Source organism: Aristolochia californica, unplaced genomic scaffold (genome assembly GCF_029961685.1).
Source record: "Aristolochia californica isolate CCGP_79_NKW_82.1479 unplaced genomic scaffold, dmAriCali1.0.hap1 SCAF_1, whole genome shotgun sequence".
Classification (NCBI taxonomy): Eukaryota; Viridiplantae; Streptophyta; class Magnoliopsida; order Piperales; family Aristolochiaceae; genus Aristolochia; species Aristolochia californica.
The window spans coordinates 2,649,455-2,675,993 of record NW_027181770.1 but is presented as its reverse complement, the minus strand read 5'-3'; the positions used below and the strand labels follow the sequence as shown (position 1 = coordinate 2,675,993).

General features: G+C 39.8%; 5 protein-coding genes across 5 annotated transcripts; 3 read left to right on the top strand and 2 right to left on the bottom strand.

Annotated features, from left to right (window-relative positions):
* The first annotated feature begins 734 nt into the window (after positions 1 to 734).
* On the top strand, positions 735 to 3,721 carry LOC137941256 (BES1/BZR1 homolog protein 4). Its single transcript, XM_068786623.1, has 2 exons — positions 735 to 1,354; positions 2,555 to 3,721. The coding sequence occupies exons 1-2, from the start codon at positions 1,139 to 1,141 to the stop codon at positions 3,341 to 3,343; spliced, it is 1,005 nt and encodes a 334-aa protein (XP_068642724.1). The 5' UTR covers positions 735 to 1,138; the 3' UTR covers positions 3,344 to 3,721.
* Positions 3,722 to 3,925: 204 nt separating this feature from the next.
* Positions 3,926 to 7,800, bottom strand: LOC137955735 (uncharacterized). The gene is made up of 5 exons (XM_068802835.1): positions 7,390 to 7,800; positions 5,960 to 6,832; positions 5,542 to 5,742; positions 5,089 to 5,284; positions 3,926 to 4,405 (listed from the first exon to the last, which is right to left on the bottom strand). The coding sequence occupies exons 1-5, from the start codon at positions 7,501 to 7,503 to the stop codon at positions 4,221 to 4,223; spliced, it is 1,569 nt and encodes a 522-aa protein (XP_068658936.1). The 5' UTR covers positions 7,504 to 7,800; the 3' UTR covers positions 3,926 to 4,220.
* An 813-nt stretch (positions 7,801 to 8,613) lies between these two features.
* On the top strand, positions 8,614 to 17,036 carry LOC137955726 (uncharacterized). The gene is made up of 8 exons (XM_068802824.1): positions 8,614 to 8,624; positions 9,120 to 9,757; positions 13,320 to 13,559; positions 13,782 to 13,871; positions 14,927 to 15,076; positions 15,251 to 15,375; positions 15,559 to 15,688; positions 15,796 to 17,036. The coding sequence occupies exons 2-8, from the start codon at positions 9,239 to 9,241 to the stop codon at positions 15,919 to 15,921; spliced, it is 1,380 nt and encodes a 459-aa protein (XP_068658925.1). The 5' UTR covers positions 8,614 to 8,624; positions 9,120 to 9,238; the 3' UTR covers positions 15,922 to 17,036.
* Positions 17,037 to 18,644: 1,608 nt separating this feature from the next.
* On the top strand, positions 18,645 to 24,272 carry LOC137955718 (NEDD8-conjugating enzyme Ubc12-like). The gene is made up of 7 exons (XM_068802811.1): positions 18,645 to 18,851; positions 21,831 to 21,904; positions 22,887 to 23,000; positions 23,372 to 23,480; positions 23,591 to 23,669; positions 23,762 to 23,878; positions 23,966 to 24,272. Exons 3-7 carry the CDS (start codon positions 22,892 to 22,894, stop codon positions 24,101 to 24,103), a joined length of 552 nt encoding a protein of 183 aa, XP_068658912.1. The 5' UTR covers positions 18,645 to 18,851; positions 21,831 to 21,904; positions 22,887 to 22,891; the 3' UTR covers positions 24,104 to 24,272.
* Positions 24,273 to 24,856: 584 nt separating this feature from the next.
* LOC137955712 (uncharacterized) lies at positions 24,857 to 26,108 on the bottom strand. Its single transcript, XM_068802796.1, has one exon. It carries the CDS (start codon positions 26,035 to 26,037, stop codon positions 25,171 to 25,173), a length of 867 nt encoding a protein of 288 aa, XP_068658897.1. The 5' UTR covers positions 26,038 to 26,108; the 3' UTR covers positions 24,857 to 25,170.
* Positions 26,109 to 26,539: the final 431 nt, after the last annotated feature.

The following is a 26,539-nucleotide window of genomic DNA, read 5'->3' as shown; positions in this document are numbered from 1 at the left end:
CCCTGCCAGATCTGGGAGGGTTTTCTCTTTTCCAGTGCCGCTATGCGGATCGTCAACACGTGTAGGCGCGCCACCCGGAGGGAAAGACGCCCAGGTTTCGGGTAGCGTTATTATTCTCTCTTAGTCGGCTCCGCCGTCTAACCTACTCCAGGGAAGTAAATCAATTGCGAGGGCGAAGAAGGAAATTGTAGAGGAAATCGGACGTTTGGGGTTTCATCTTACAAAATTATACGACGCATCGACGTCTCTAATCTAATCGAGGTTTGAGCTGGGCTATTCCAGTGGCGTCGGGTCATCTACCGACTGGTCTACGCTCACTCTGTAGTCAATGTACGCTCTACTCAGGACCCGTTTCCTAGTTTTGATTTCTGATATGACTACTCTCAGCAAAAAACGTCTTCTGTTTTGCTCCCATCGCTCTCGCGGCCCCTCTCATTGAGTCAGTTCTTACTTTCTGGGTGATAATATATCGAAAGTAACGAATAGTTTATTTCCTATATATAGCCAACTAATGATGATATAATCTCGTGAAAAATTGCCCCGGGCCCATTTTGTTTTCCATTTTACTCCTATCCGTTACTCTATATTATCAACCCAAGCCACTCTCCGGTGTTTCTTTCTTATGTAGCAGTACATTCTCGGACCACCGGTAGGAAAACACGAAAGAGGAAAAGTGGCATTTCCGTTGTTTTGGTTGGAACGGTGACTATTTTTATTTACCTACTGTATTTAACTCTCCATCCTCGCGTGCTTTCATTTATTTTGTTCTGCGCTTTGCGACTTCTCCGGTTTCTCGGAGCTCTTCTTTTTCCTTGTCCGAGAAGCTCCAACGCTGTCGTCCCCATTTCCGATCAGTGTGCTCTTCCCTGATCCGAATACCTCAGGTCGCTTCCAGCGATTCTGATTCTCCGTTTCTGGCGTTTGGTGGCTTTTGCGACGGTTTTGATCTCGGGTGATTCCTATCCACGTGTGAACGCAGATCTTGCTTGAGTTTGATTTTCCTTGTCCGGGATGAGCTTGTCTGGGAGGTATGTACTGCTCTGAGGAGCTGGGTAGCGATTTCTCCGCTGAGGAGAGTTCAGGTTTCTGGTTTTGATATTAATTTACTAATTATTCGTAAGGGGAGAGGGAGGGCGATATGACGTCCGGAACGAGGCTCCCGACATGGAAGGAGAGAGAGAACAATAAGAGAAGAGAGAGGAGGAGAAGGGCGATCGCGGCCAAGATCTATTCGGGACTGCGTATGTATGGCAACTACAAGCTTCCGAAGCATTGCGACAACAACGAGGTCTTGAAAGCGCTGTGCGCCGAGGCGGGCTGGACCGTGGAAGAGGATGGGACCACTTATAGAAAGGTAAACACTAAACCTAACCACTGTTGGCTCCGACGCCATTAATGACCACAATAAGGTTTGTGTTCATGATGTGTAAGTTAGTATTTTAGTTGAGGCCAGGCTATCGTACGCCTATTGACCGGTTTTGTGACCATTTACAGTTTAGGGAATTAGGGACTACCGTTTCACCTAGTCTGCAAGCTCTTGTTTTGGAGTCGGGGATCCAGGGGTTTCGCTAGCGTGTGCCTCTAGTGGGGTTTGTTTGTCGTTGGGGCCTCGAGCGTGGGAGCTCATTGTCCTATTGATCGGACTTTTAAGTTGGAAGTCTGATGATTTGCTGTTCGTCGTCTGTTTTTTTTTTCGACCTGGACCAACCGGCGCAAGTTAGAATAACTTTCACTTTCTTTGCCTGCTCTTCTTTTAATGTCCTGGCGGTATACAGCCTCTATGATGCACGGGGTGAAAGATTTAGTTCTTATGAAGGAGGCTGAAATTTTAGTAGTCGAAAATACCTTTCCCCTGATGAAGGAAGCGCTTCATAATTTCGAGCAGATATTTAGAAACTCCCATGTGCAGGGGTATTTTTGCTAGTTAAGGTACCCATTTCCTTCCCAAACCCTAGACTTTAATGGAGACCATACACCAATTTCCTCTTCCAAGCAATCAAAACTGCTTTTGTATGGATTTGCTCGCCCCTCTTTTGGAGATGTATAACCCCACTGGTAACATGGAAAGGATCTCGGAGGTCTAACCGTTATTCTCTCCAGATGACGAGAATGCACCTGCTGGTTGTAGTTTTCCCCTCTTCAGGTGCCGCGAAAGATCGATGTTGTCATTTTGCTTTTCTGATGCTTTCAGTCTCACGGTCTTCGCGCTAGTATTTTAATGCCCGAAGACCGAATAAAAGCTCTCCACCTTAGCGTGATTCCCGCGATCGAAGTCCCGAAGTGAGTAGGCCTGAGAATGGTCAGCGACGTGTTTTTCGGGTGTGTCGCTCTTTCTTTACGCACAAATGGTCTGCCGCGTGGGAATATGATTCCTACCTTGGGATATCGAATCCCTTGTCTTTCTTACATCCCTTTCTCCTCTCGGGGTGCTGTGTCAAGTGGCCAAGAGCAAGAGGCTTGGCTGTTCTTTCTCCTCCCTAGTCTCAATTGAAGAACTGGGAACTTGCAGTTAAATTTTTTTTTTAATCATTCTTGTTTTCGTATTGTCTTTTAGGGATGCAAGCCTGTGGAGCGGATGGAGGTCGTGGGTGGCTCTGCATCAGCGAGTCCGTGCTCATCATACCACCCAAGCCCATGCGCTTCCTATAATCCAAGTCCAGCCTCCTCCTCCTTCCCGAGCCCGGCTTCTTCCTCTTATGCAGCAAATGCAAACCCAAATCCGGATCCAAATTCACTCATCCCGTGGCTCAAGAACTTGTCCTCGTCATCATCCTCCGCCTCCTCGTCGAAGTTGCCGCACCATCTTTACATCCACAGTGGGTCCATCAGTGCTCCTGTCACTCCTCCTCTGAGTTCTCCAACAGCTCGCACGCCCCGAATGAAATCCGACTGGGATGAACATTCCGCTGCTCCTTCGTGGGGAGGACACCATTATTCATTTCTACCCTCTTCTACTCCTCCAAGTCCAGGTCGGCAGATAATTCCTGACTCGGGTTGGTTTGCCGGCCTTCGTTTGCCGCCAGGAGGGCCATCTTCACCCACGTTCAGTCTTGTCGCTTCTAACCCATTTGGACTGAAGGATGAGACCATGGCCGGTGGGGGCTCAAGGATGTGGACGCCGGGACAGAGCGGGACATGCTCACCTGTCGTCGCAGGGACACCGCCACACCCAGATGTTCAAATGGTGGATAGCGTTTCAGATGAGTTTGCATTTGGTAGTAATACGACGGGGCTTGTAAAGCCATGGGAAGGAGAAAGGATTCATGAAGAATGCGTCTCTGATGAGCTTGAATTAACTCTAGGGAGCTCGCACACTAGATGCTCTGGTTCTGACAATGCATGACGATTGTTGCCGGGTTTCCCTCCACTTACTTCACCCTTGTCTTTTTCTTTTCGTTTTCCCCTTCTGTTGTGGTTATGTTGCAAAGGAAAGAGGAAGAGGCAAAGATTCTGCGTTTGTCGTCCTGACTTTCCTTTGATACGAGGAAGAACGCAACAGGTTATTTGTTTTTTATACTCTCTGTGTCTTTGAACGAGTGGTTTATTTGGAGTGTTGTCGGGATGGTTGAAACAGAGAAAGGATCTCGGGAAGTTGTTGTAGGTAGATCAGAATGAAGTTAGGAGAATTAGGTTGTTGTCTTTTTATTCTTCCTTTATTTTTTCTTTTTTTTAAAAAAAATTATATATAGAATTTCTGGGGTTTGAACCCTTGTCTTCCTCACACTTTATGCATTTACATTTTCTAAATCATTTTTTAAAATTTCCAAGAGATTTTTAGCCACATGTTAAAATATAACATCATGGGTGCATCATGCATGTGAAAATTATATTTATCATAAATACTAACTTAAATTTATCTATGGGCATCTGCTTGAATTCTAATGAAACTTTCATGTATATATATTAAACACATTCCATGGAGGAAATCACAATGTCCAGACATTGCTATCCAACAACAAGGCCAAAACCAAGATTCATTGGTTTGGAGACGACATTTAAAATATATAATAAAGAAAAGGATAGGACAGTCGCGATCATGTATGTACAAAGGAATAGGTTGACAATTAACAATATACCAATCATTTACATTGAATTGACAGAGCACACTATACAAGATCGGCAGCGGTAGGATTTAGGAACAAGAAACACCTACTGCTCGTGAAAGCCAGCCGCTCCCAGTAGAGATAATGTTTAGCTCGAAGACAAACTTCCTGTATAAATCATCTCTCAATCTTCCGGTAGAGGTCTGAAAGTGCGCGATACAGAATAGCGGCAGCAGGTGGCCTAGGTAATGATCCTAGCAGAATATCTGATGCATTGATGGATGAACTACCGTAGAATCTGGAGTTCTCTGATGTACGGGTGGTGACAACACTTCCTTCGAGTGAACACCCCACGAAAGCACCTGAACAATCAAATAAAGCATATATGAAGTTGTGACACCCTTCACCGAAAACAGGGTTCGATTGAATTTCTCGTGATTATACAGAGAATTCTGCTCACTTACGGTGAGGCACATATTCCAAAATGCAGATGCATATTAGAGATACTAAATTAACCATATTTGTCATAATATCTTTAGTCTACACAGCCAGCAAGATAAAAGGAGGTTTCAGCTGATCCAATGAACACCAGACATGCAGGGCGAAATCTAAACACAATTTAATCCAAACTATAGCAGCAGAGAAATGACAATTCAATTTGCACAGGAAAAGGCTTGCGGCTTAGGGAAGAGAAATGTCATGTGGAAAGAGAAAAGGAGATAACAGCAAGGACTGAAAAAAAAAAAAAAGTTCAGGACAATTTCAAAGCTGTCTTCTCTTTAAAACTTTGTCATTGAATACTGTGCTGGTTCCTTTTTAGCTGCAGTGTTTCAGGAGTTTGAACTAAGTTATTTAAGGAGATGTGGGAATTCCCTGTTCAAATAAGCATAAACTTAAAGAGTTACCTAATATTAAGCTATTAATGATGACAAAGAGTGAACCAAATATTTTAACCTGGTAACAACTTAGTCCCAAAAGAATCATAACAGTATCACTGCATAATTTGAGATGTTCTTAATGAGAAACTGCAATGGTTGTAGTCTACCTTTGCTACAACTGTAGGTATAACATGCGGCGTAACCACCATCGCCAGCCCGCATATCAGCTTCAGCTGCACGCCCAATAATACCAGCTGCGGCACTAAAACCAGCTCCAACAGAAAAATGGAGATTTCCGCTAAAAGTCCTAACAGCATCAATTGTTCTCAACACAATCATAAAATCCGTCAATTCCCCACCACCCTAAAAGCAACATTTTCAAGAAATATAAATCAGTACCAAGCTGATAGATATTTGGTCCAAAAATAACCTCAACAATAGGGAAATCAACATAACATAAATAAACCGAGTCTAGCAAACTCTAGCTTACTTATAGTATGATATGCTTCTAAAGAAAAAAAAAAATGACTATGTGCCACAGTTTTTTAAATATGGTTGAGCAAGGTCCAACTTCAGTTAAGCAAATCTTTACCTACTCTTACAGAAAAAGTATAGTTTACCTGAGGTCCCCAACCGACACCAAATGAAGAAATGGCAGAGGGTGGAGACCAGGATCCATCTTCTCTGCGAGCAACAACAAGACCTGTTCCAATTTTGTAGGTGACCATCACACCAACCTTCACAACGGTAAGAATAGCAAGGCCCTTTGCTTCTCTAAGAACAGCATCAGGAATGGACCTTTCAGGTCTTATTGAGCCAACCTGATAACAATAAAAATGTCAGCAAAAATACCCGCAGTAATGCTAAAAGACTAAAGTTAAAGTAGAAGAAACAAGAAGCGACAGAGATAGGGAAGGGTGACAACAGATATTTTCTTCTACTTTTTTTTTTCATGCATACATAAGATGCCACAGAGCTATGCGAAATTCGAAACAATTGCACCAAAGGCTTGAGTTAACTTACTAAGATGTTTTATACCTTATTGTAACCCCGAACAGTGTTCGTAGCTTTGTAAATCTCATATTCCATTGTCTGACCCCATGGAAAGTTCACCCAAGACCTCAAAGTGGTAAGATCTGTCAGATCATGAGTAGGCACCTGAGCTGCTCGACTCACTTGATCCATTAAGTATGGTTGAACAGACTCAAGCCTCACACAGCACACATCACAAACCCTTTGTGGGTCTCCAATTCGAAATTTTTCTGGTAACAAGCTTCTCCCTCTGGAACAAACGCTGCAAAATATCCCTCCACAGAACCGGCAGTGGTGCCTAGAACACATGATAGGATGAAAGCGAACATTACACAACATGCAAGTAGAAGTTGAACTGTCAGCCAACCATTTTGGAGGCTCAGCTTCAAGAACTTCCTTCAAGTTACCAAAATTTGTCTCATTAAGAGTTTGAGCGATCTCTTTCCAGGCTTGCTCTAAGTGATGGGTTGATATCCATGCCATTTGATTTTTTGGGAACTCCCCAGAAGTGATACTACTTACTTTCTCCCTAGCAGCCAATAACATTTCAACAACTACATCCCACATTGTCAGCTCTTTATCTTGTCCTACAAATTGGCTCCATCCCATGTCACCCTCAGGGAAGTACCCACCAAAAGATCCAGAGTCCCTTTGCCATTCTTCAAGATCACCTTCAGGCATGGGTGGAACCGAGACTGGTATCCATATACCAGTGTCTTCATTGAGAGGAGAGTCATAATAAAAATATCTTTTCTGTTTCTGACTGTCAGATTTTTCTTGGCAAAATGGCCTATTACTCGGATCATTGTTGGATTGGTAGTCTGGATCCCTGTTTACTGTGGAAGAGTGTCCTTCATTTTGCCTCTCATCATCAGACACCTGGTCCCATGTTTAGAAAGTTATATTTAGTTTGTAATCAGAGCATCGGTACAAATATAAGTTACATGATTGCCAGGTAAGAATTTTTATTAGATCATATAGACATTCATTAAACCAAGAAATTTTCTTCACTGTAACTTTTCATTTTGGCCCGGACGGTTCTGATGGTATATAGGAACTCAACTCACAAAATTAAGCGAATTCAATAGCTGCATTTGAATTTTAAGGAAAACAACGAAAGGGCAACAGTTGAAGACTAAGATTTCAACCTAAACAGATCGAATCAGCACTATTTTGCCCGCCAAGTTCAGATGTGAAAATCATAAAAATACAAAATTAATTTTATTTACTCTATATAACTAACATAATAAGAAAAACTCGAGGTAAAGTGATAAACTACAACTAATAATAAGAACAAAGACCTGATATATTAGATGCTATGGTAAAAATCTATAATCAAACAATCAAAACCGAATAGCTAATCGATTCGATGAATCCAAAATAAAACAAATACATCGAAAACCTATACCCCGATTTTAGGGTACGAAATGAATTACCTGTTGAGGAGGATAATTCTCGTTCTCGGGATCTCCATGAAGGTCAACGCGTTCAACCCTAGCTTCCAAATGTTTCCCGGCTTCGAGGGTAGGGTAGAGTTTGGTTTCCTCCATTTACGGAAGAAAAACGAGATATCGAGAATTAAAACAATTAGTAGCGCATCCACGAACCGAACAAGGAAGTTCCGTAGAGATCAGATGAAAAGTAGTCTTTTTTCTGGCGAACCGATCGGAATGGAAAATTAGAGGCTTTGAGCTCGACCTTACGGCAGGAGAAATAAACCTATACGGTCCGGAGTCGGAGAATGATGCCTTCGCTGGCGGGGAAAAAATAATTCGTTCAAGAAATTTCTTCTGGCAATTCCCACTTTTCTAACTCGCGATGTACAACACCGGTCTGTTCGTCATCATGGAAACCGTAACGGAGTTATCTTGTTCGCCGGATCATGGATAAATCCTTTAGCAAGCAGAGAAACGAACGAATCGATTCGGAGCGGCGTTAACCGATCGACATGGGCCCTTAACTTAAAAATTATAGTGGTCAAATTTTACTCTAAACCGACCTGTTCAAACTCAAATTTGAGTTGACTCGGAAAAATTGGTGGGTCAATAGGTCGAGTCATAACACCATGGTTGAGCTCTGGGTTATGATGGACTCATATTTTTATGTTAATATTATATAATACCAGTTGATTTAATACGAAAAATTATTTCGAGTGAGACATGCTAAATAATTATCTCAACCGTCCCATCAATCGGACGGCTCGGATAGTCGTTTATCTGTCTGCTGAGATTACCGTTTGAAACGGATAACTGAGATAACTATGGATCATGACGGGATAGCTGATACTTTTAAATAAACAAGTATCGTTTCTGTTACAGTTAAACATTTTAGCTTCCGCTCTTTCTTGACCCTGTGATCGAGGAAGACGATAACCAAGGGAGGAGCCGAGCCGCCCGCGTTGTACACGAAATCTTGTCCATTCGTGCTCGTATACTACTTTTGACAGTATCCAAGTCTTTCAAAGAATCGCGTTAGTCACCGTTCAACGTTCCAACATCATTCGATAATTCGATTCATTCCTGATTCCGCATTCCATATTGAATCAGCCAAGAAAATTCGAAATTTCCTATTCTATTTTTAAGTCTGGTGGTTCGTGTTCCAGGTGCGTTTCTTTTGGATAAGCGAGCGAGTCGCGGGACTCAGTACCGAGGAGAGTTGGATGCTATTGAAGGTCGGATTGTGGAACGCTTTGTTTTCATTGACGGAAAACTGAATCGCTTGGTCATTTCAATACCTACTCCCATTTCCCTAACACACTCCCTTCTCGGCTGGCTCTCTGTTATCTCTGCTCTTTCTGCTACGGCTCTGAAACCTTTTCCTGGAAGCTGATTTTTCTTATTTGGATTCTATACAAAAAATATAAATCCTGTCTGTATGTATCTTTACGATTCTGGGTTTCCTCGATCTGGGTTCGTCTGAACAGATGGCAACTTCAACTTCCTCGTTTTGCTTGGACCAAAAAAGACTTTCCAGTTTTTGCGAGCTTTGTTGTTCTTCTGCTGCTTAGAATTCTATCCAGGCTAGAATTAAGCATTGATTTTAGCTATCTACGATTATTCTCCTGCTACTTATTCGATTTCATGTTGTGAAAATTGGGTTTCTTGTAGTGTAGTTTGGTAAGAGTGATTCATTTTGTAAATTGGGTTTCTTATTGACCGACTTGTAGTTTGGTAAGAGTGATTCATTTTCACTCTGGCACGTCTGTTTGGCTTGGGAAGAGAAGATAAAAAAAACAAGAGAGACGAAAATAAGCGGGTCAGAAATTCAACTACCCAAGTCTTCCTGATGTCTGTGGAGAGATCTCTCGAAGCATGGGAGGAGATTCATCGTCACGGTCAAGATATTGCAGACCGACTTGCCCAAGTTTTTAACGGCTTAATCCAGACTCACATTAACCCGTCCTCCTTCTCGTGGCCGAATCCCCAGCACGTTGAATTCCCGACTCCCACTAAAAAAGACTTTGGTCTCGCAACAGATAATTCTGGTATCAATGGCGTTTCTGCTACATTTGATATTGGGAACAGATTGGGGCAAGCTGGGGCAGAGTTTGGTGCTTGCTTGAACGGAGTCGTTCAACAATTTTTCTGGAGGCTGCCCTCACCTTTCCGGCATGAAGTGGCCGAGGAGGCATCTTCTAGGGTCAATATGCGAAATGGAGAACGAGATGAGATTTTTGAGCGTCGCAAAGATAATTTCGGATTGGTAGCAGAAAACCTCTGGGATTGTGGTTTTGTGGATGACTGCGTAGATGAGGATAGTTTTGGCTTGAATCTGAAGTCTACGGGACATATTGGGAGATCACAGGTATGGTTGTTATTTTGTTTATGTCCATCATACAATTCATTTGATTTTCTGCACGCTGGAATCATCTTTAAGGATGATAATCGGTTTCACATGTATGTTCTGGTCGCATCTCTTTAGGCGTGTTGATAGAGTTATAAGCTGATGTTATTTTTCGTTTCATGTTTTTTGTCTTTTTAGAGTTTATTACTGTTTTATTGCTGCCTTTACGCCCTTTTTTTTCATCTGCATCGACTGCTGTTATCTCGCAGCTACTTCTTTAGTTTGTAAGAGCTGTTTATTTTATTCGAGCCCAATAAAATTAGTCATCTCTCTGTTTAAATTAATACTCTTTTTGAAGCACATAAAATGTAGTTATTATGAAGTAATAATCTTGTTGAAATATTTTGCATGTTGTTAGCATTAACACATAACACGTCTGGGACCTGAGTTTGTTTGGGCAATTGACTTTTTTCCGTGGATAACTAAGTCTTTTGTTCGATTTACTTGATTGGACATTATAACCTCTATGTGACCTCGGCCTGTATGGGCTGCTTGCTTGCTTGTTGGATACATGTTGTTTACTTGCCTTTCAGTTCTTCATACTGGTGTATTCATTATAACCTCTATAATGCTGAGATACCCTCTTTGATACATTGATTTTTTTTATGTAGGTTGTCTTCATTCCAATTCTATTTAGTTGTATCACAACCTAAACTATAATAACTAAAAATTTTGGTACAGAAAGTGTACTAATCACTACGTTTAGTAAGTCTTCATTGCAAAAAGTTTCCACTTATTTTTCTATTTAAGACAGTAACAAGCTGTAACAAAAGGTGGACAAGTCTTTTGCATATTAAGCATGTTCTGGACTATGATTTTGAGGGAAGCTTCATTGGTTTGAGCATTGAAACGTTGATTGAAGGTTAGCTTTGTTCAACTGTCAGTAAAATATGGAAATTTCAATGCTGTGCCTCCAAAGCTAGAGTTCAACCCGTTGTTATGTTAAACACGTGTAGCATTTACCTTGGTTTCTCTAATACAACTATAGTGCTTTTTAAACTGAAATGCAGTTTTGTGGAAAGTACCTTTTAAATACCATCCGTTAAGAGTTAAGTACTTCTAATGAATTTGGTCTTCATTGCCTCTTGCACCCCCTTCTTTCCCCAAACCCCAAAGAGAAAAGTTGAATTCCTAACAAGCATTATCGCCCTATGTTCCAAGACAATACAACAGGAGGTCAATGAGCATGTGCTATTTATTCATTGCTTGTGCTTATACATGTTTTAACTCAATAAAATGAACGACATTGTGGATTAGGCCTTTGACTCAGTGGCCTCATAGGGTTTCCTAGTTTGAGATCTTGGGTTCAAGTATCCCTAGGGTATGGATGCATTGTGCTTGTGTTGATAGAAGTACAGTGAGGATGTGTGAAGAGTGAGGATCTAGGGGATACTAAGTAGTTGTGATGTGAATGGTAAAACGGACAGGTCATGTGCGATGGCATATTTACTTTTGAAATTTGTTAGATCAGTGGATACGTAAAGATGCAAACTCAAGACCACACATTTATAAGCACCAGATTTGGGCTCTGAGCCTAGGCTCAGGTAACATTGTACACATATTCTTTAGGAGGTCACTAATTTTTTTCTAACTCAAATAGTGTTTACATTATATACTTGTTATGGTCCTATGGTGCTCAACCTAGTATGAGATGAATTTAAGGAACTGGTTTTCTGCGTTCCATCAACTTTGAAACTTTTGACATATTGGGTTGGTATATAACACGTGGTGTTGGAGTAGATCTTGTCTGAATCTTGGAGGTGTGACCTCTAAAAAGGGCTGTCTGATGATAGAGTGAGAGCTGCCACTAAGGTGAGAAGGGTTATTTGATCTAGAATGAAAGCCTTTATAGATTAGGCTGTCATGGATGTGGGCACAGAAGCAAAGTGAAAATCGTCTTATAGCAGAACATTATGGATGTCGGCATGAGAGCATAGTGAATTGTTATGATCGTCACATAGGTTGTGGGTGCCGCTTCTAGCCAAGCTAGAACCAGATGGGTTTAAGGGTCTAGCTGTTTACATTCCATCAGCTTTAAAGCTTTTGGTATAATGGTTCGGTATCTGAAAATACTCCATTATTTAGTGGTAGACACGAGGCGCAAAAAAATTACTGTTCTCACAGGGGTTACTTGTTATGCAATTTTCCACCAAATCAATAATATAAATCACATATTAATCCTTTGAAATGAGTAGATTCACACTTCAATCTAGATATATTAGGCATGCTGCCTGCTGTGTAAATGCATGTGATTTCACCGTTTTTTTCTTTTGAAGTGACATGTGATTTTAGTTTTTTTCTTTTCTTTCGATGTGACATGTGACTTCGTATTGATCATCAATGTTGTAGAAAGCTGGAAATAAACCTGTGCCACATTAAACCACAAGTGGCTTTATTTGAGTAAAGACATACACATACCTTACGGCTTGTGGAAAATTGCTTTGACTTTCTAAAACCCTACTCTTTTGCATGTATTGCACATTAAAATCTACTTGCCAGTGAATGTATAGATCTTCTATTAACTTGCTGTTACACCCTTTATGAATGCAATACCTAATAGTAGAAAACTTGAGTTCTGTTTTCAACATGCGTCTTCCTCTAAAGAGAGAGGATTTTTGATAGGTTGCTTGGGTCTACTCACAGATCAGTCTCTGTCTGACTTTAAGTGCCTATCGTTCTTCCAGCAGTAAGCATTGGGGTAATAGACTGGAGAACTGTGCAATATCAGCCTTTCTGGGGCTCTTCTGCCCTTGATAATTTTCTGATGTAGCTTTATACTCTCTCATTTTTTTCCTTTATAATACTTGTTTCTCGGAAGGTGGCTCTCTGATCCTGTTTTTGTGTCAGATTCCATGATTGAATGATGCTGATTGCAGACTTAGTATGCATTTGATGTTTAATTCAATTTTAACTTCCAAAATGGCCTCCTAAAAAAGAAAACTTCCAATTGATCAACCTTAATTTCTTTATTTGTTTTCTTTAGACAAAGTTGAGATTAGAAGTTGTTTGCAAGTCATCAATCTTAAGAAACTGACATTTCACTAATGTTACTTTTTAGACTGCATATTGTAGACAACTCTATTTAAGAAAATAATAATATTAAAAGTCGGGCAACTGCCTCTCACTCTTGTACGAAAATGTGTGATGCCACACTCCTGTTTTATGTTACTTATATTCATAGGTTAATTCACTTGTTGGCTGTCTGTGCCTGTTTGGAAATACAGTGGTGTTATTTAGACAGCTTATGCAAAGTTTGGCTACGAACTTGCTGATGTTATGCTGACTATGCTTTTAGTGTTTTCTTGGACATCTGAAATTTCTTTTCCTCAAGTGGTTATTTTTCCAATCTTTGTTTTGATGAACTGCAGTTAGTTCTTGTTTTTCTTTTTATTCTCACTTCTCTCTCCCTCTCTCTTGCTGTGTGAATGCTGTTCACAAGGGGCTGATTTTGACTTCTTTGCATCTATGGTGTTTGAAGTTGACAGAAATGTAGAATGCTGAGTTGGTATCTTATGCTATGCAGGGAATTTTTAACATTACATCAACTTATGACAGTAGAACACATGATATTGAAAGTTCTTTAGTTGCACGGGGGGACCTGTGGAGAGCTGAAGCATCACATGGGGGTTCCACATCTCGGAATGAGAGTTCCCCTCTTTTTCTCATCCAACTTGGTCCTGTGCTCTTTGTCCGAGATACAACGCTTCTTTTGCCTGTTCATTTATCAAAACAACACTTGCTTTGGTATGGTTTTGATCGTAAGGTAAAACATCAATTTGTGCATACCAGACGGTCTCAAACTAGTAATGTTTGTTTACAAATTTAGCACAAATTTGATTCAGTTTGCACCTTAAAACTTTTTATTGAAATTAACCACGAGAAAGCACTTATTAGGCTGTGTCTTTATTTTTTTATTTTCCTGAATGACCATATGGTCTTCTCTTGTGCTTGAACTGGCATTGAATTGCTGTTGGTTACTTTACAGAATGGAATGCATTCTCTCTGCCCTGCTATATGGTCGAAGCATAGGAGATGGCTATTTATGTCAATGGTCTGCCTGAACCCGTGGGCATGTGTAAGTAGAAATGTCTGTTGATATTATGGAAACAGTCTTTTTTGTGAAGGACTAAAATTACTTTTATTACTTGTTTGCATTGCACTGTGTCTAGGCTAATGCATTTATAGGCCACAAGGAATGAAAATATAATACTTTTTTTGCTTGTTTGTTCTCCAGTTCCTTTGATGAAATAGAATGTTTTCCTATCTTTAGGTACTGGAGCTCCTCTAATATGGAGTCCACTGCTGTCAAATGTAATATTTTTTGTCTATTGATTACTGTTACTTTCAAGTGAAAATGATTCATTCCTCTGGTTTTCTATTGTTTAATATTGCTTGTGTGGTTAAATACCTTGTCTTTGGTGCATCTGTCTCCTTTTATGTTCATGAAATTGCTTTGTCAAAAAGAAAAAAAAGAAAAATGAAGTTACTCCCAAGTCACAAATTTAGCCCAAAGTACTGCTAAAAGATCTGTTCAAGACTATATTTTACGTAAAACTCTGCAACAAAGTTTTCCTTGTTTATTCTGGAAAAATAAACCTCTCATTCTTAACTTCTTTCTTTCATTGAAAGTAAAGATAACCTCTAATTCTTAACTTCTTTCTTTCATTGAAAGTAAAGATAATCTCTAATTCTTAACTTCTTTCTTTCATTGAAAGTAAAGATAACCTCTAATTCATAACTTTCTTCCACTCAGTGAAACTAAGTATAGGATTTTTGGGGGCCTAACTTAAGAGATCTGTTACTTATCTTTGACTGGTGAGAAATGGTACTAGGAGGCTTAGTTTCCCTAACAGTACAGAACAGTAATGTTAAAAAAAAAAAAATGGTCTACCCTATTGTAACTTTGCCATATAATTTTCTATCCTTAGAGTTAAAATTGAGTTTGTCAGTTTTATTTTCTACGTTTTATTGCTTGAAGCCAAAATGTTGGTATCCTGTTGATTCATGGTTAGTCTTAGCAGGACCTTTTTCAGTTAAATACTGAAAAGCAGTATCATGATTCTTTGAGGACCTGGCTTGTTTTTTATTTTTATTTTTATTTTTTTCTGACATTTTCTTTTCTTGGTTTAGTCTTTCATGGATTTGCAATTCCCCAATGGGCAGTTCACATATGTGGCTGGTGAGGGATTAACAACCAGTGCCTTTCTACCTGTTTTTGGTGGTCTACTGCAAGCTCAAGGGCAATATCCAGGAGAAACAAAATTTAGCTTTTCTTGCAAAGTAAGTGAATCTGCTCCGAGCTGTATCGTATATAATTATTGGACAAACCTATTTTTAAAAAGAAAAAAAAACACAGGCTTCTTGTGGGTTGAACATAATCGGGATGGGCCTTTAATATTATTAGATGAGCGTCTTTTACAAGTGTACACTTGTTTCTGCTCATGTTCCTTGCAGAATAAGTGGGGTACTTGCATTACACCAGCGGTGCAGTGGCCTGACAAATCTTTTTCACTTGGTCTTGCACAAGCTTTAGCTTGGCAAAGATCTGGACTCATGATGCGACCAACCATCAAGTTAAGGTAAAAACAGCTCATATTTAGCTATCTGAGGTCTTGTATGTTGAACTCAAAGAGGTCTTCCATTTTCTGGTTCTCACCCCCTGTCATCGGTATCAAAATAACTCTTTCATACCATTTGAAAAACCAAAGATTCTCTTTCATCAAACCTCAGGTTCATTCTTTGGTTCTGTTAACTCTTGTCAGCATATGTCCCACTTTCGGTGGAAGCAACCCCGGCATGCGGGCTGAGATAATCCATTCGATCAAGGAGAAACTAAGTATAACATGTGGTTGTTCTTGTGCATCACATCCTGCTGCTTTTGCTTCGGTTGCTGTAAGTTTTCTTTTACTTGACTTAACAAAAAAGCCAAAAAAACTAAAAGAAAACTCTTGACAAGCTCTGCATGTGATTAATATTTTTGGTTACCTTGGAAATCACAGGTTGGCATGTCCAAGTTCAATGGTAATGTTGGAAACGCTGGGATGGTTCTTAGGATTGAAACCCCTCTGGGCAATATTGGCAGGCCTTCTTTTTCAGTTCAATTGAATAGCGGCATTGAATTTTGAGGCAATATTATGTGTACAGAAATGTATATAGACTTGAGTTTAACCCCTGTGAATATTCTCCAAAGGAGTCCAAAAGAGAAATTTCGTTATAGAATCATCTCTCAACTGCTGTGGAAATGAGGATGTGTCGGTCGTCTCCATGTTTAAACGTAATTTGTTTGGTCACAATACGGTATAAACTATTTTGATAAATACAAGTTTTTTAATCGAACAGATCGTTGTAATCCTCGTATCTTTCCTCTCCAAACAGTATCTTCTCTCCCGTAGGGATCGATCAGACAGCCCAATCTGAGTAATGGAGAGTCAAGTGGTACAGAGGAGTTCGAACAGAATCCTGGGTCCCATAAAATTGAAGAAAATATTATAAATGAAAGGTGTACTCACCCAGGGCAGGCGCCGTCAATTTCTTCTTCAAATATCGTCAACTGCCACTAGCGAACCGTCTCAGACATGGCTAGGGTTCCTCTGTTACTCTTGCTGATTACGCTTCTATGCACTTCTTCTCTAGTATCTCATTCCAGTCCAGATTTTCTTCGATCAGGTGCTAGGCGACACTCCCTCATCCTCCCAAAGAAGAACGATCAATCCCCTAATTGCAGAGAATTTGCTTCCAGAGCCGAATGTCTACAGAGCACCAAATGCCGGTGGTGCTTGAGCGACACCGTTGATGACATGTGCTTCAGCGTTGCAGAAGCTTGGAGACTGCCCCAGCAGGTATTCTCTTGCGATTGATGCACGAAGTTTGATTTGTCGATTCCCCTCTACTAAGTGGATCCGGTGAGGTTTGCTATCTTCTGGATCTGAAAAGTTCCAGGAATTGATTGAGTGATATCATTTGTTGTTATCCAATTGGTTTTTAAACTTTTTATTCTTTGTAAAACTGATATGATTGAATTGAGGTTCAGATTTTGTGAATGAGACGTGCACTTTTCCTGTTGACTGTCTTGTAATTTCCCCCTAGGTTTTTTTCTTTTGTTCAGCGAGCATTGTAACTAGAGATCTTCGCATCTTTTTGCGTTTTGGTTTGCGTAAGGTCTTACAACTCGAAGATGGATGATTTTGGTGGATTTCCATCTGGTACATTTTGGTGAAATTCAGATCGAGGAATTTGTGAATCCGCTTTGAAATGTTTGTTTTTGGAAGAGTGATTGCATACTAAGACTGTTAATGTATAAATTATAAATTACTAAGTTCTGATCTGCTAACGCTGGCATTACAAGACGAGGACATCTCCGAGATTGTTTCAGGTTAGGCCGGATTTGGTATAAAGGAGACATGGACCTTATTGTTTCTCTTCTTGGTAAAGCAAAATGCTCGATATGTTACACCGGCAGGATGGATACAGCTCTATTGATGATTGAACTTGAGAAGTGTCATTGCCAAATTGCAGGACTTGTTTCATGGCAGTTAGTTTTTTCTCTTTATGACTAGAACCCTAGATAATCCGCCATGCAAAGCTCTTGTTCTTCACGACCTTCTGGCCTTTATTATCATTGGATGATCTTGTTCTACTTGGTGCAATCATACTCGAGAGATGGTTTCTCCTTGCGTCATTTTTTTTCTGGTTATGTTACTCCATTCTCTGGATTGTGTCATCAGTCTCATGATGTCGTATTTCTCTGTTAAACTCGTTTTTCAGGATGCGTTTAATCAGCAAGAGTAACAGGAGGAACCCTAGCCATGTGACGACTGATAAGAGACAAACATAGAACTCAAAAGTTTAGCAAGATATATTTAGTTATACTGCAATCACACCCAATCCATAGTTGTTCTTTGCACCTTTTTTTCTGGGTATGCTACTGCCAGGCTCTGTTTTCCTGGATGCGGTCATCAATCTGTGTTCTGTTTCCAACTGTGTAAGAGATCAAACCGCAATCAGGGGCAAACTGATAACACACCCAAACATGGGACGGATACTGTGACAGGTTATATTTAGTTTTCAATCAATGCTAAGAATGCAAGTCTGGCATGATAGAGTCTCTACCATCTACGGGAAGAACTTCTGAGAACAATAATGAAGCCATGAAGCCAATAATTGAAGAACATATATTTAAAGAGTACAATATTTACTGAGTTTCTTACCGGGCGCCTCCACATCCATTCTGAAAATTACTTTTCTGAGATATCAAGTAATACAATCTGTTTCAATAATGTTCTAGACTTTTGTGGTGGCTGATTCCGGAAATTTTAATATCAGAAACACATTCGGGTTGGTCACGTCTTCGTCGTATAATTTGTATTCCTTGCAGCCCTACCGCACATATGTCGTCAATCTTGCGACAGAAGCCTGCCAGCGACAGCCGGAAAAATGGAAAAGCCATCTCTGTAATCTTAATCTACCCAAACTTGAAATTCGAATTTTCTCTCGATTGACATCTTGAGCTAGTCTTTGATGAAGCCAAGTAAACAAAACTTCCCCTCACAAAATGATCATTTGCTTGGTCCAGACCCCATGTATTTTCATTTGGTGGGCCTGCTTAAGGAATCTTACGTTCGTCTCTCTGTCATCTCAATCAAACGCTAAAAAAGCTGATCCAATCCATCTATAGTTTCTGCTGTAATTGATAATCGAGTTTCGATTATTTGGCTAAACAATTGAGAATATGCGGAACGTCTTCGATATTTCATTGTTTTGTCGGGTTTTGAGGATTTATACCGGAGGCACATTTTGGAGAAGAGGGCCCTACGTGAGAATTCTTAACGAGTGGTGGGCTTGGCTCCGCGCCATCGTTCAGCCTCGGGTTATTTTCGTTAGAAAATAGTGATGGAATGGAAAAAATCTGAAATTCCTTTGATTGACATTCCAAGCAAGTGCCTTCAATCTTTTTTTCTTTCTTATTTGTCCTATTATATATTCTGAGCGGAAAGCTTCTGAGCAAATCGAGCTTGGGTTCTGAACGACAGGGGGGCTGGCTTTTCGCGTTTCCCGGGTATGGCTTTTCTTGCTTCTCGTTGTTTCAAGTTTTACAGTCAGCTGCTAATGGATTAGAGCGTTCCAGAAGTTTCTGTTTTCTGCATTTCGTTTACTGCATTGATTCCGGCTTGCTTTGTTCTGGACATACTAGTAATCTAACGTATGTGCTGCTTTCTGATTATTGTTTTTATTTTGAATTCTATGGCGTGAGATGCTTGGACTGGAAAGATAGAAAATTTGTTGGTTTTCGATCTCTGTAAGACAATTAGGGTTATGTAGTTGATTAAATCGCTACTGATCGGATTTCCTGTGGTGCTGATTGATCTTAGCATCCCTCTGCTTCTAGGAGTGCAAGGTGGGAAGATATCGTGGTGAAACCGTTATTGTGCACGGACGCCTAGTATTGATTTGATTCTAATGCGTTACAGAGAGTTCTAGTCTGTAATTTAATATCGATACAGAAGCGAAAATTTATTATTCCCATGACTAAGTGCAGCTTTGCAATCCAGTACCAGAAATAATTTGTTACCAGAAGAAACTTCAGTATTAACCACCCCTAAAATCCCGTTCTCAGCGTCTCATAGATAGCCGGCAGGAAATTTTAGCTTGAAATCTACAATGATTATTGAATTTGGAAGTATCAGGGACTCACAAACTATTTTCCATGTCAATTGATGATAACTTAATGACTTCAAATAAATTTTAATACCTAATCAATGTTAAATTGAGAATTAGAAATTCAGCTAGAAGAACGTCGTAATTCTGCCCAAAGAAACAAGCAAACCTTGGAGAAAGATGTGCTTGCAGACCTGCAGGGATGAGCTCTCTACACCTTCACACACTTCATCAGTCATCACAACAGGACTCCAGAATCAAGGAAGATGAGAAATTCAGGTAGAGAAATCTGGTCAAGCTAAGGAATTTATGCTTGAATACAATGGGAGTTAATAAAAACTATACATTGAGAAGAAAAAATTCAAGTAAAGAAGGTACTGAAATCTGTGTTGAATTGGTGAACAACAACAATGAGTCCCTCTAAGTTTGTGTGTACAATACGAATTGAATAAAACCAGAAAGCAGTAGATCAAGTGTTTGTGGATGACTGTCAATAAAAACGAGGACCAAGAAGAGTACTCTAGATCTCTGCGATTTTTTTTCATGGTAGTACATTTTCCCACTACAAAGTAGTATCATGTTCGAAGCACATAGAAATGTGGCACATTCCTTTCCATGCTTTGTACCATTCAATATTGTTAGATTGAGTCGGGTTCCATCCCAAAATAACTAACCACTTAAGAAACTTATTGTTCAACCTTATAACCCATTAACTACTCTTAAGATTTCCACTCAATACTTCTATTCCTGTTCGGGCTTATACATACAGGACCTGAGACATGGGCACAACTCCCAACTAAGCACATAACATGCAGAATCCCACCTCATGGAGCCTAGAACACACAAATAGATTAGGGTGCGCAAACTGGGCCTCAACCAATGCACTAGGGGTGAGCATAGGTCAGGTTGGGTTTTTGAAAACCTGAACCCCGACCCCAAAACCCAAGCCCAAAAAAATCCGAAACATAGACTCTTACCCCCTACCCGATCCCCATCCTCACCACTCCATCCCCGGCCCATCCTGTAAAACCGATCAATTCCTGCCTCGTCCCTATAAACCTGTTCCATCATCAACCCATTCCCATATCCCCGCTTCGTCCCTACCCTATTTTCATATCCCCGCTCCATCCCGATGGGTTAGGCTTAGGAAAACCCATCCTCATCCCAAAACCTGACTGGTTTTTTTTTCCTACCCCATCTCCAACCCGTAGAGTGAAACTTGGAACCTGGAACCCGAAACCCAGGTTTTTCGGGTCAGGTTCCCCACGAAACCCAACCCAATGTCCAGCCCTACCACAACATCTTGTTCTAATACCACTGTTAGGTTGAGCCTAGTTCTATACCAAAATAACTAGTCACTTAGGAGATCTATTACTCAACCTTATAACCTGTTAAACTATTCTTAATATTTCTCAATATGGGACCCACTCAATAAGTGTCACGGATTCAGACAATGCATGGAGGATAAGAGAGGACGGTGTTTGATAATATTTGACTTTAGTATGTACAGAGTTTTGGAAATTGAACTGGTTTGCATGAAAATATATTTGAGTGCAAAAATGCAGACTAAAAAAAATTTATGCATAACTGTTTTATATTGAGATTTGGGTGCTCTTTCCCTTTGACCCTCTATTGTTAATCTCACTTTTTTTTTCCTCCATACCCTATATACCTTACCTGCAGCATAAACTTGAAAATAACTTTTATTTCCCCTCCCCTGGTTCCCATCTCTGGTCACATCAGTACCTGGTCCAGTATATGAAGAAGTTTCTTTTTGTGATTTGATGATTCTTTTTCTGATGTTTGTGTGTATGTCACCTGTCTTGAGGTATGTTTTTTTTATTTGGTTGGATTTATGCTTTTTTACTTAGACTTCACAAATTGGAGCATTTTTTTTTGTTCTCATGGTAATAAAAATGTTATGTTCTTAATAAAGCATGGACTTATTGTTCTCTTTACTGGTAAGTTAGCCAAGAGCAACTTATAGGTTATGAATCTCGAGTCTTATGGATCTCCTAAATGGCTAGCCAAAGGAAGAGGACGTCTTCCCAACTAATAGATAGAGGATCTTGCTAATCCTATATCAATCTGTTATTGACAATACATGTAATATGTTATATTTCCATTTTTTGGAATTAAATGCATGAAAATACATCTTTTCTAAATGTGCATTTTATGTATGATACACTTATAATACTTGAATTTCTAACTGTGTTGAGGCTTTAAACTCTTTGTAAGAAAGTAATGGGATAATCTATGATCATTTAAAACACAGTCACCTACCTTGTAACTTCTTTCTATTTGATGTTTTATGTGCACTCTTATGTGTAAAATTATTTCATTGCAATAAAGCTGAACTTTTTTTGTTTCTTTTTTGCAGAAACCTTTTATTTGTCCTGTTGTGTCGCTCTATTTGCAAAAACAATTTTCCGAGTGATACATTTTCAAGAGCGAGTAAGTTGTCAGTGGACTTTGTCGAAGAACATTCTGAATAACTGCTAGCTTGTAATGTGTTGTCAGTGGACTTTGATGAAGAACACTTTGAATAACTGCTAGCTTGCAATGTGTTTTATATATGTAAACATGTCTGCTTTGTACTGAAAATTCATAGTTAATTAATGCAAGTTTGCTGTTGAGTTTGCCTATATGTAGGCAACACTACCTTGCACTTTGAAACCTAGCAACGTGCTTGGTTTGTGCTTCCATTTGTACCTGAAGTAACTTTCAATTATTTAATAAATCTCCCTTCAAAGGAAATTCCTTACTTATAATGCTTTTTTTCTGGTGATCACCCAAACATTATGTTAGACTCCTATCAGCTATATCTAATAGAAGGTAAACATATTTAAGTTTTAAGTATTAGTACAAGTTTTCTCCCATTCAGAATAAAGAGGAAGAGGAGCTCTAAAAAGACAATTCTACCAATCAGTAAAAAGATACGGAAATTTTTTTCCTCAAATGGATGAGTTAAGTTATGCAATCTCTTTCTTCTTTTCTTTGTATTCCCCCTGTGATGTTCCTTTATTTACATTTTCGAGTTCAGTAAAATCATTCTTGCTTGCATTTTTTTTAAAAGCTATTTTAATGTGGTTATCCTTACAAATGACAGGTCAAAGTAATGTGAACTTCCTTCTTCACCCTATCCCACACACACTCACAACTTCGACTTGTAAAGATGTAGTAAACATATGGTTAACACATCAAGATTCTATCATATTAGAAATTCTTGGAATAAATACATTGAGCAATTATATCGTGTTCTCTGTCCTAATGCTGTTGAACATGCTCATTAACTAGTTTAGTGTAGTATTTATTGTGCGAAAAAGGTTGTAAAGTTAATAAGATTGTGGTTTTTGTATTGTCTTGTTTCTTCTCTTGCCCAAAGGATCTAATCTAGTTGAGAAACATCTAATCTTTCTCTTCTCTATAATTTTAGGAATAATGATCAAGCTGTTCAAAGTAAAGGAAAAGCAGAGAGAAATTGCTGAAAATGCCAATGGTAAGGCACCAGTCAAGAAGCAGAGTGCAGGGGAATTACGTCTTCATAAAGGTTTCTTTATATCTTAAGTCAAATAATCTTTTTGCCCATCTTAGTTGTTTTTTCTTGTGCTTCTATGCAGTATTAATGATGCTGTAAACTAATCTGCAGGCCTAAATCATTATATTAAAAAGAAAAAAAGTAGCTGAAATTCTGTCTAGTGATTATTTTCCTCTAACTCTTGTTATTGTTAGAAAGAAGTCCCAAATGCATCTCTAGTAGCTTGTTTGTATGTTTTCTTGCTTTTTTGCTTTGAGTTATGCATACATTGGGCTAAAAAAATTGACACTGTACTAGTGCAACTATAATTTATCCTAGTTACTGGCAATTGGCCTGTTCTTGCCTGACTGGCACAGAAGATAATTCTCTCACCTATCTTGCAGATATAAGTGAGTTGAACTTACCCAAGACAACTAACATATCCTTCCCCAATGGCAAGGATGATCTGATGAACTTTGAGGTTACCATTCGCCCCGATGAAGGATATTACCTGTAAGAGATCTTCCCTTGCCTGCCATCTCCTGACTATTCCATGAGAGGCATCACTGGAACCCTCTATGGTTCACTCTGACATATTAAATTTTCGTCATTGTTTTTCTCAGAGGGGGTACATTTGTCTTTACCTTCCAAGTGCCCCCTATATATCCCCATGAAGCACCAAAAGTTAAGTGCAAGACCAAGGTACCATTTAAACTTGTACTTGAAAATCCGAACGAAATTGACTTCTATAGGAGAATCTAATGGTTTCTAATGGTTTATAATGTCAACTGTAGGTATACCACCCCAATATTGACTTGGAGGGAAATGTCTGCCTGAACATCCTTCGGGAGGACTGGAAGCCTGTTCTCAATATTAACACCATCATATATGGTTTGCATCATCTTTTCACGGTATTCTCTTGTTCTTTCAAAGATTGTTTCTGGTTTGTTTCTCCTCCAATGGCTAACTGACTTTTGTGAATTTTCTGTGGGTTCCAGCAACCGAACCATGAAGATCCACTGAATTCAGATGCAGCTGCAGTGCTGAGGGACAACCCAAAGATGTTTGAAGCTAGCGTGAGAAGAGCAATGGCTGGAGGGTATGTGGGCCAAACCTACTTCCCTAGATGCATGTAAGGCATTTATTTGTTTGAAGCAGCTTAAATGCTCCAAGTAAGCTTATTAAGAAAAGGGCCACGTTGGATGTTGTTTGGCTGGCGAATTTAGGTTTGTGCAATATTGTGGGACTATCCTTGACCTGGCTCACACTGAAAGATCATATTTATGCGTATTTTGCGAACTTCCACTTGGTTTGCATGCTTTTGTCCTTGTTTGATATTTTAGCTTAGGAGAAGACTGATTGCACTTCTTCTTGGACCGGTGCACACCGTTGTGCTTTTTGGTGGGTGCGCTTCCCTCTGTCAAAGGAAAGCAAGAAATTGAGAGAAAAAAAGGTTGTGCAAGTAAGTTGAACTCTCTGTAGCCCTTCTATTCGCATGGTTTATCGGTTATTTCATTTCTCCCGCCGGTCTGTAACTGAAGGAGGATTCAAGTGCTTCTGCTTGAACCTGTCAGTTGCCCCTTCACTCAATCGAGTTCTATCTTCTTTACATTTCTTCTGCGTACTGAAACCGAGAGTTAGCTGGTAATTGATGCGTGCAGTCAGCAGCAAGTGCAAATTTTGCTTGAGCACAGACAAGTTGAGAGTCATGAAGAGGCAATACATCATAAATAAGTCTTACCGATTAAAATGAGTATCTGAAACACACTTCTCAACTGCGACATAAGATTTAAAAGTTCTTTAAATGTGGTTTCTGCAACGGTTATCCAATAAATAAATACTAAAAAAATAAAAATATTTTTCCTTCCTACATTGCAAAAGTTGGAAAATGTTACAAATGACTCCATACTGGATTGCTTTCCATTGTTCTGGGTTTTTCACCCTTTCCTCCCAAAACCCACCAAAATTGAGGGAGTCCTCCGTCAAGGGATGACCCAAATTCAAGAACAAAGAGAAACAAAGAGAAACAAACAGTCTCACAAAGCAGCGTTTAGTGAAGACCAGTGAAGGCCGGATGTTGACGCTATGGCATCAAGATCTTCATGTAGAATGCAGCAAGAAGATTAAACATGTTCTTGAGTTGAGAAGCATGCAGACAGACAGACGAATGGACATTTAATTTATTTCCAGATAAAAAATTACATCAAGAGCTATTATCAGTTCCCCGGGGAACAAACTGTGCCACCGCATCCCTCATGTCATCGTAGCAACTCGCAAATTCTAAAAACTTCATCACTCTCTGGAGTTCCTGATCCCCAAGGTCATCTATAAATGGAGCCACCGGTAATGCGTTTTCCGGTTGGAACTCGTAGGCGTTCGGGTTATCATCAATTATGACCACCCTCTTCAAATCTCTCCCCAATTCAGACAAATCCTTCACAAACTTCCCTTCCTTTTGCTTACAAGAATCACGGTAGAGCCGATAAGAAATCAGCCCTTTCGAATCCAGTTTATCAAGGACCAAAGAAGCGTACTCCTTGAGACCTGCTGTAAACACAACAATCTCGAAGTTCTTCCCAATTTCTTCCAATAGTTCATCGACTCCAGGTCGCTTTAATACATAAAAATTTAAAACCTCTCCCTCAATAGTTGGCCGCACAACAAAATCGTACCTTTGGGGTGGCGGATCCGCTTTGGAGTGAATGAGTGTTTCGTCCAGATCCAGAAATACCGTTTTTCTGTCTGGACAGGTCAGCGGAGGGAGGGACTTGGATAGACTCGGAGCGGCGGGCAAGACCAATCCCTCATCTTCGACCTTCTTTAATAGCCGAAATTCACGTTTCTGGCTAGTAGGAGTGCCAAGATTGGTGAATTTGGAGAAGATTTTAATCAGTCGGCGTTGGCAAGAATGGAAGGATTTGTTGATGGAGGAGAAGACCACAGAGGAAGCAGCGAAAACGTGCTTCTGCGGGGTTCTTTTCCGTCGACTTCGCCGGAGATCTTTGATCGGTTTGGGGGGAGTTCTCTTTATGACCTTAGTCGGAGTTCTCTTGACGATCTTGGAAACCATTTTTGGCAGAGGTGGGGAAGGGAAGGGAAGGGAGTTTCTCCGAGTCTGCGGACAGAAACGACCGTTGTCCAGTCGAGAGTCGTCTTCTGATAGGCAGCGCCTCGAACGGATTTGTCTCTTGAGAACCTTTTGAATCTTGCTTCGGTTCAACGGTCTAGACTCTGGCTCGGCACCGAAGCTGAGAGCCATGTAGGTCAGTCTTTGATTATTTGATCAATTAATTTAATACAGCTAAGCCCTAGTGACTAGTGAGGCACAAGTCTGAGATGACCGATGTCATCACGAAGTATTCTTCCACATTTTCTCCTACTTGGAGAAGGTTACGTGAATGTTGATTTTGGAAAAATGCTTCTCCATTTCTATACCACTCACCCATATTGTTAACTTAATAAACAACGATTAGGACATATGATAAAAGATGAAGTACATTAGTAATGCCATCATATTCCTTTAATATTTTGTATGTTTGGGGTCATTAGGGCACTATAAGACCTACTTAATT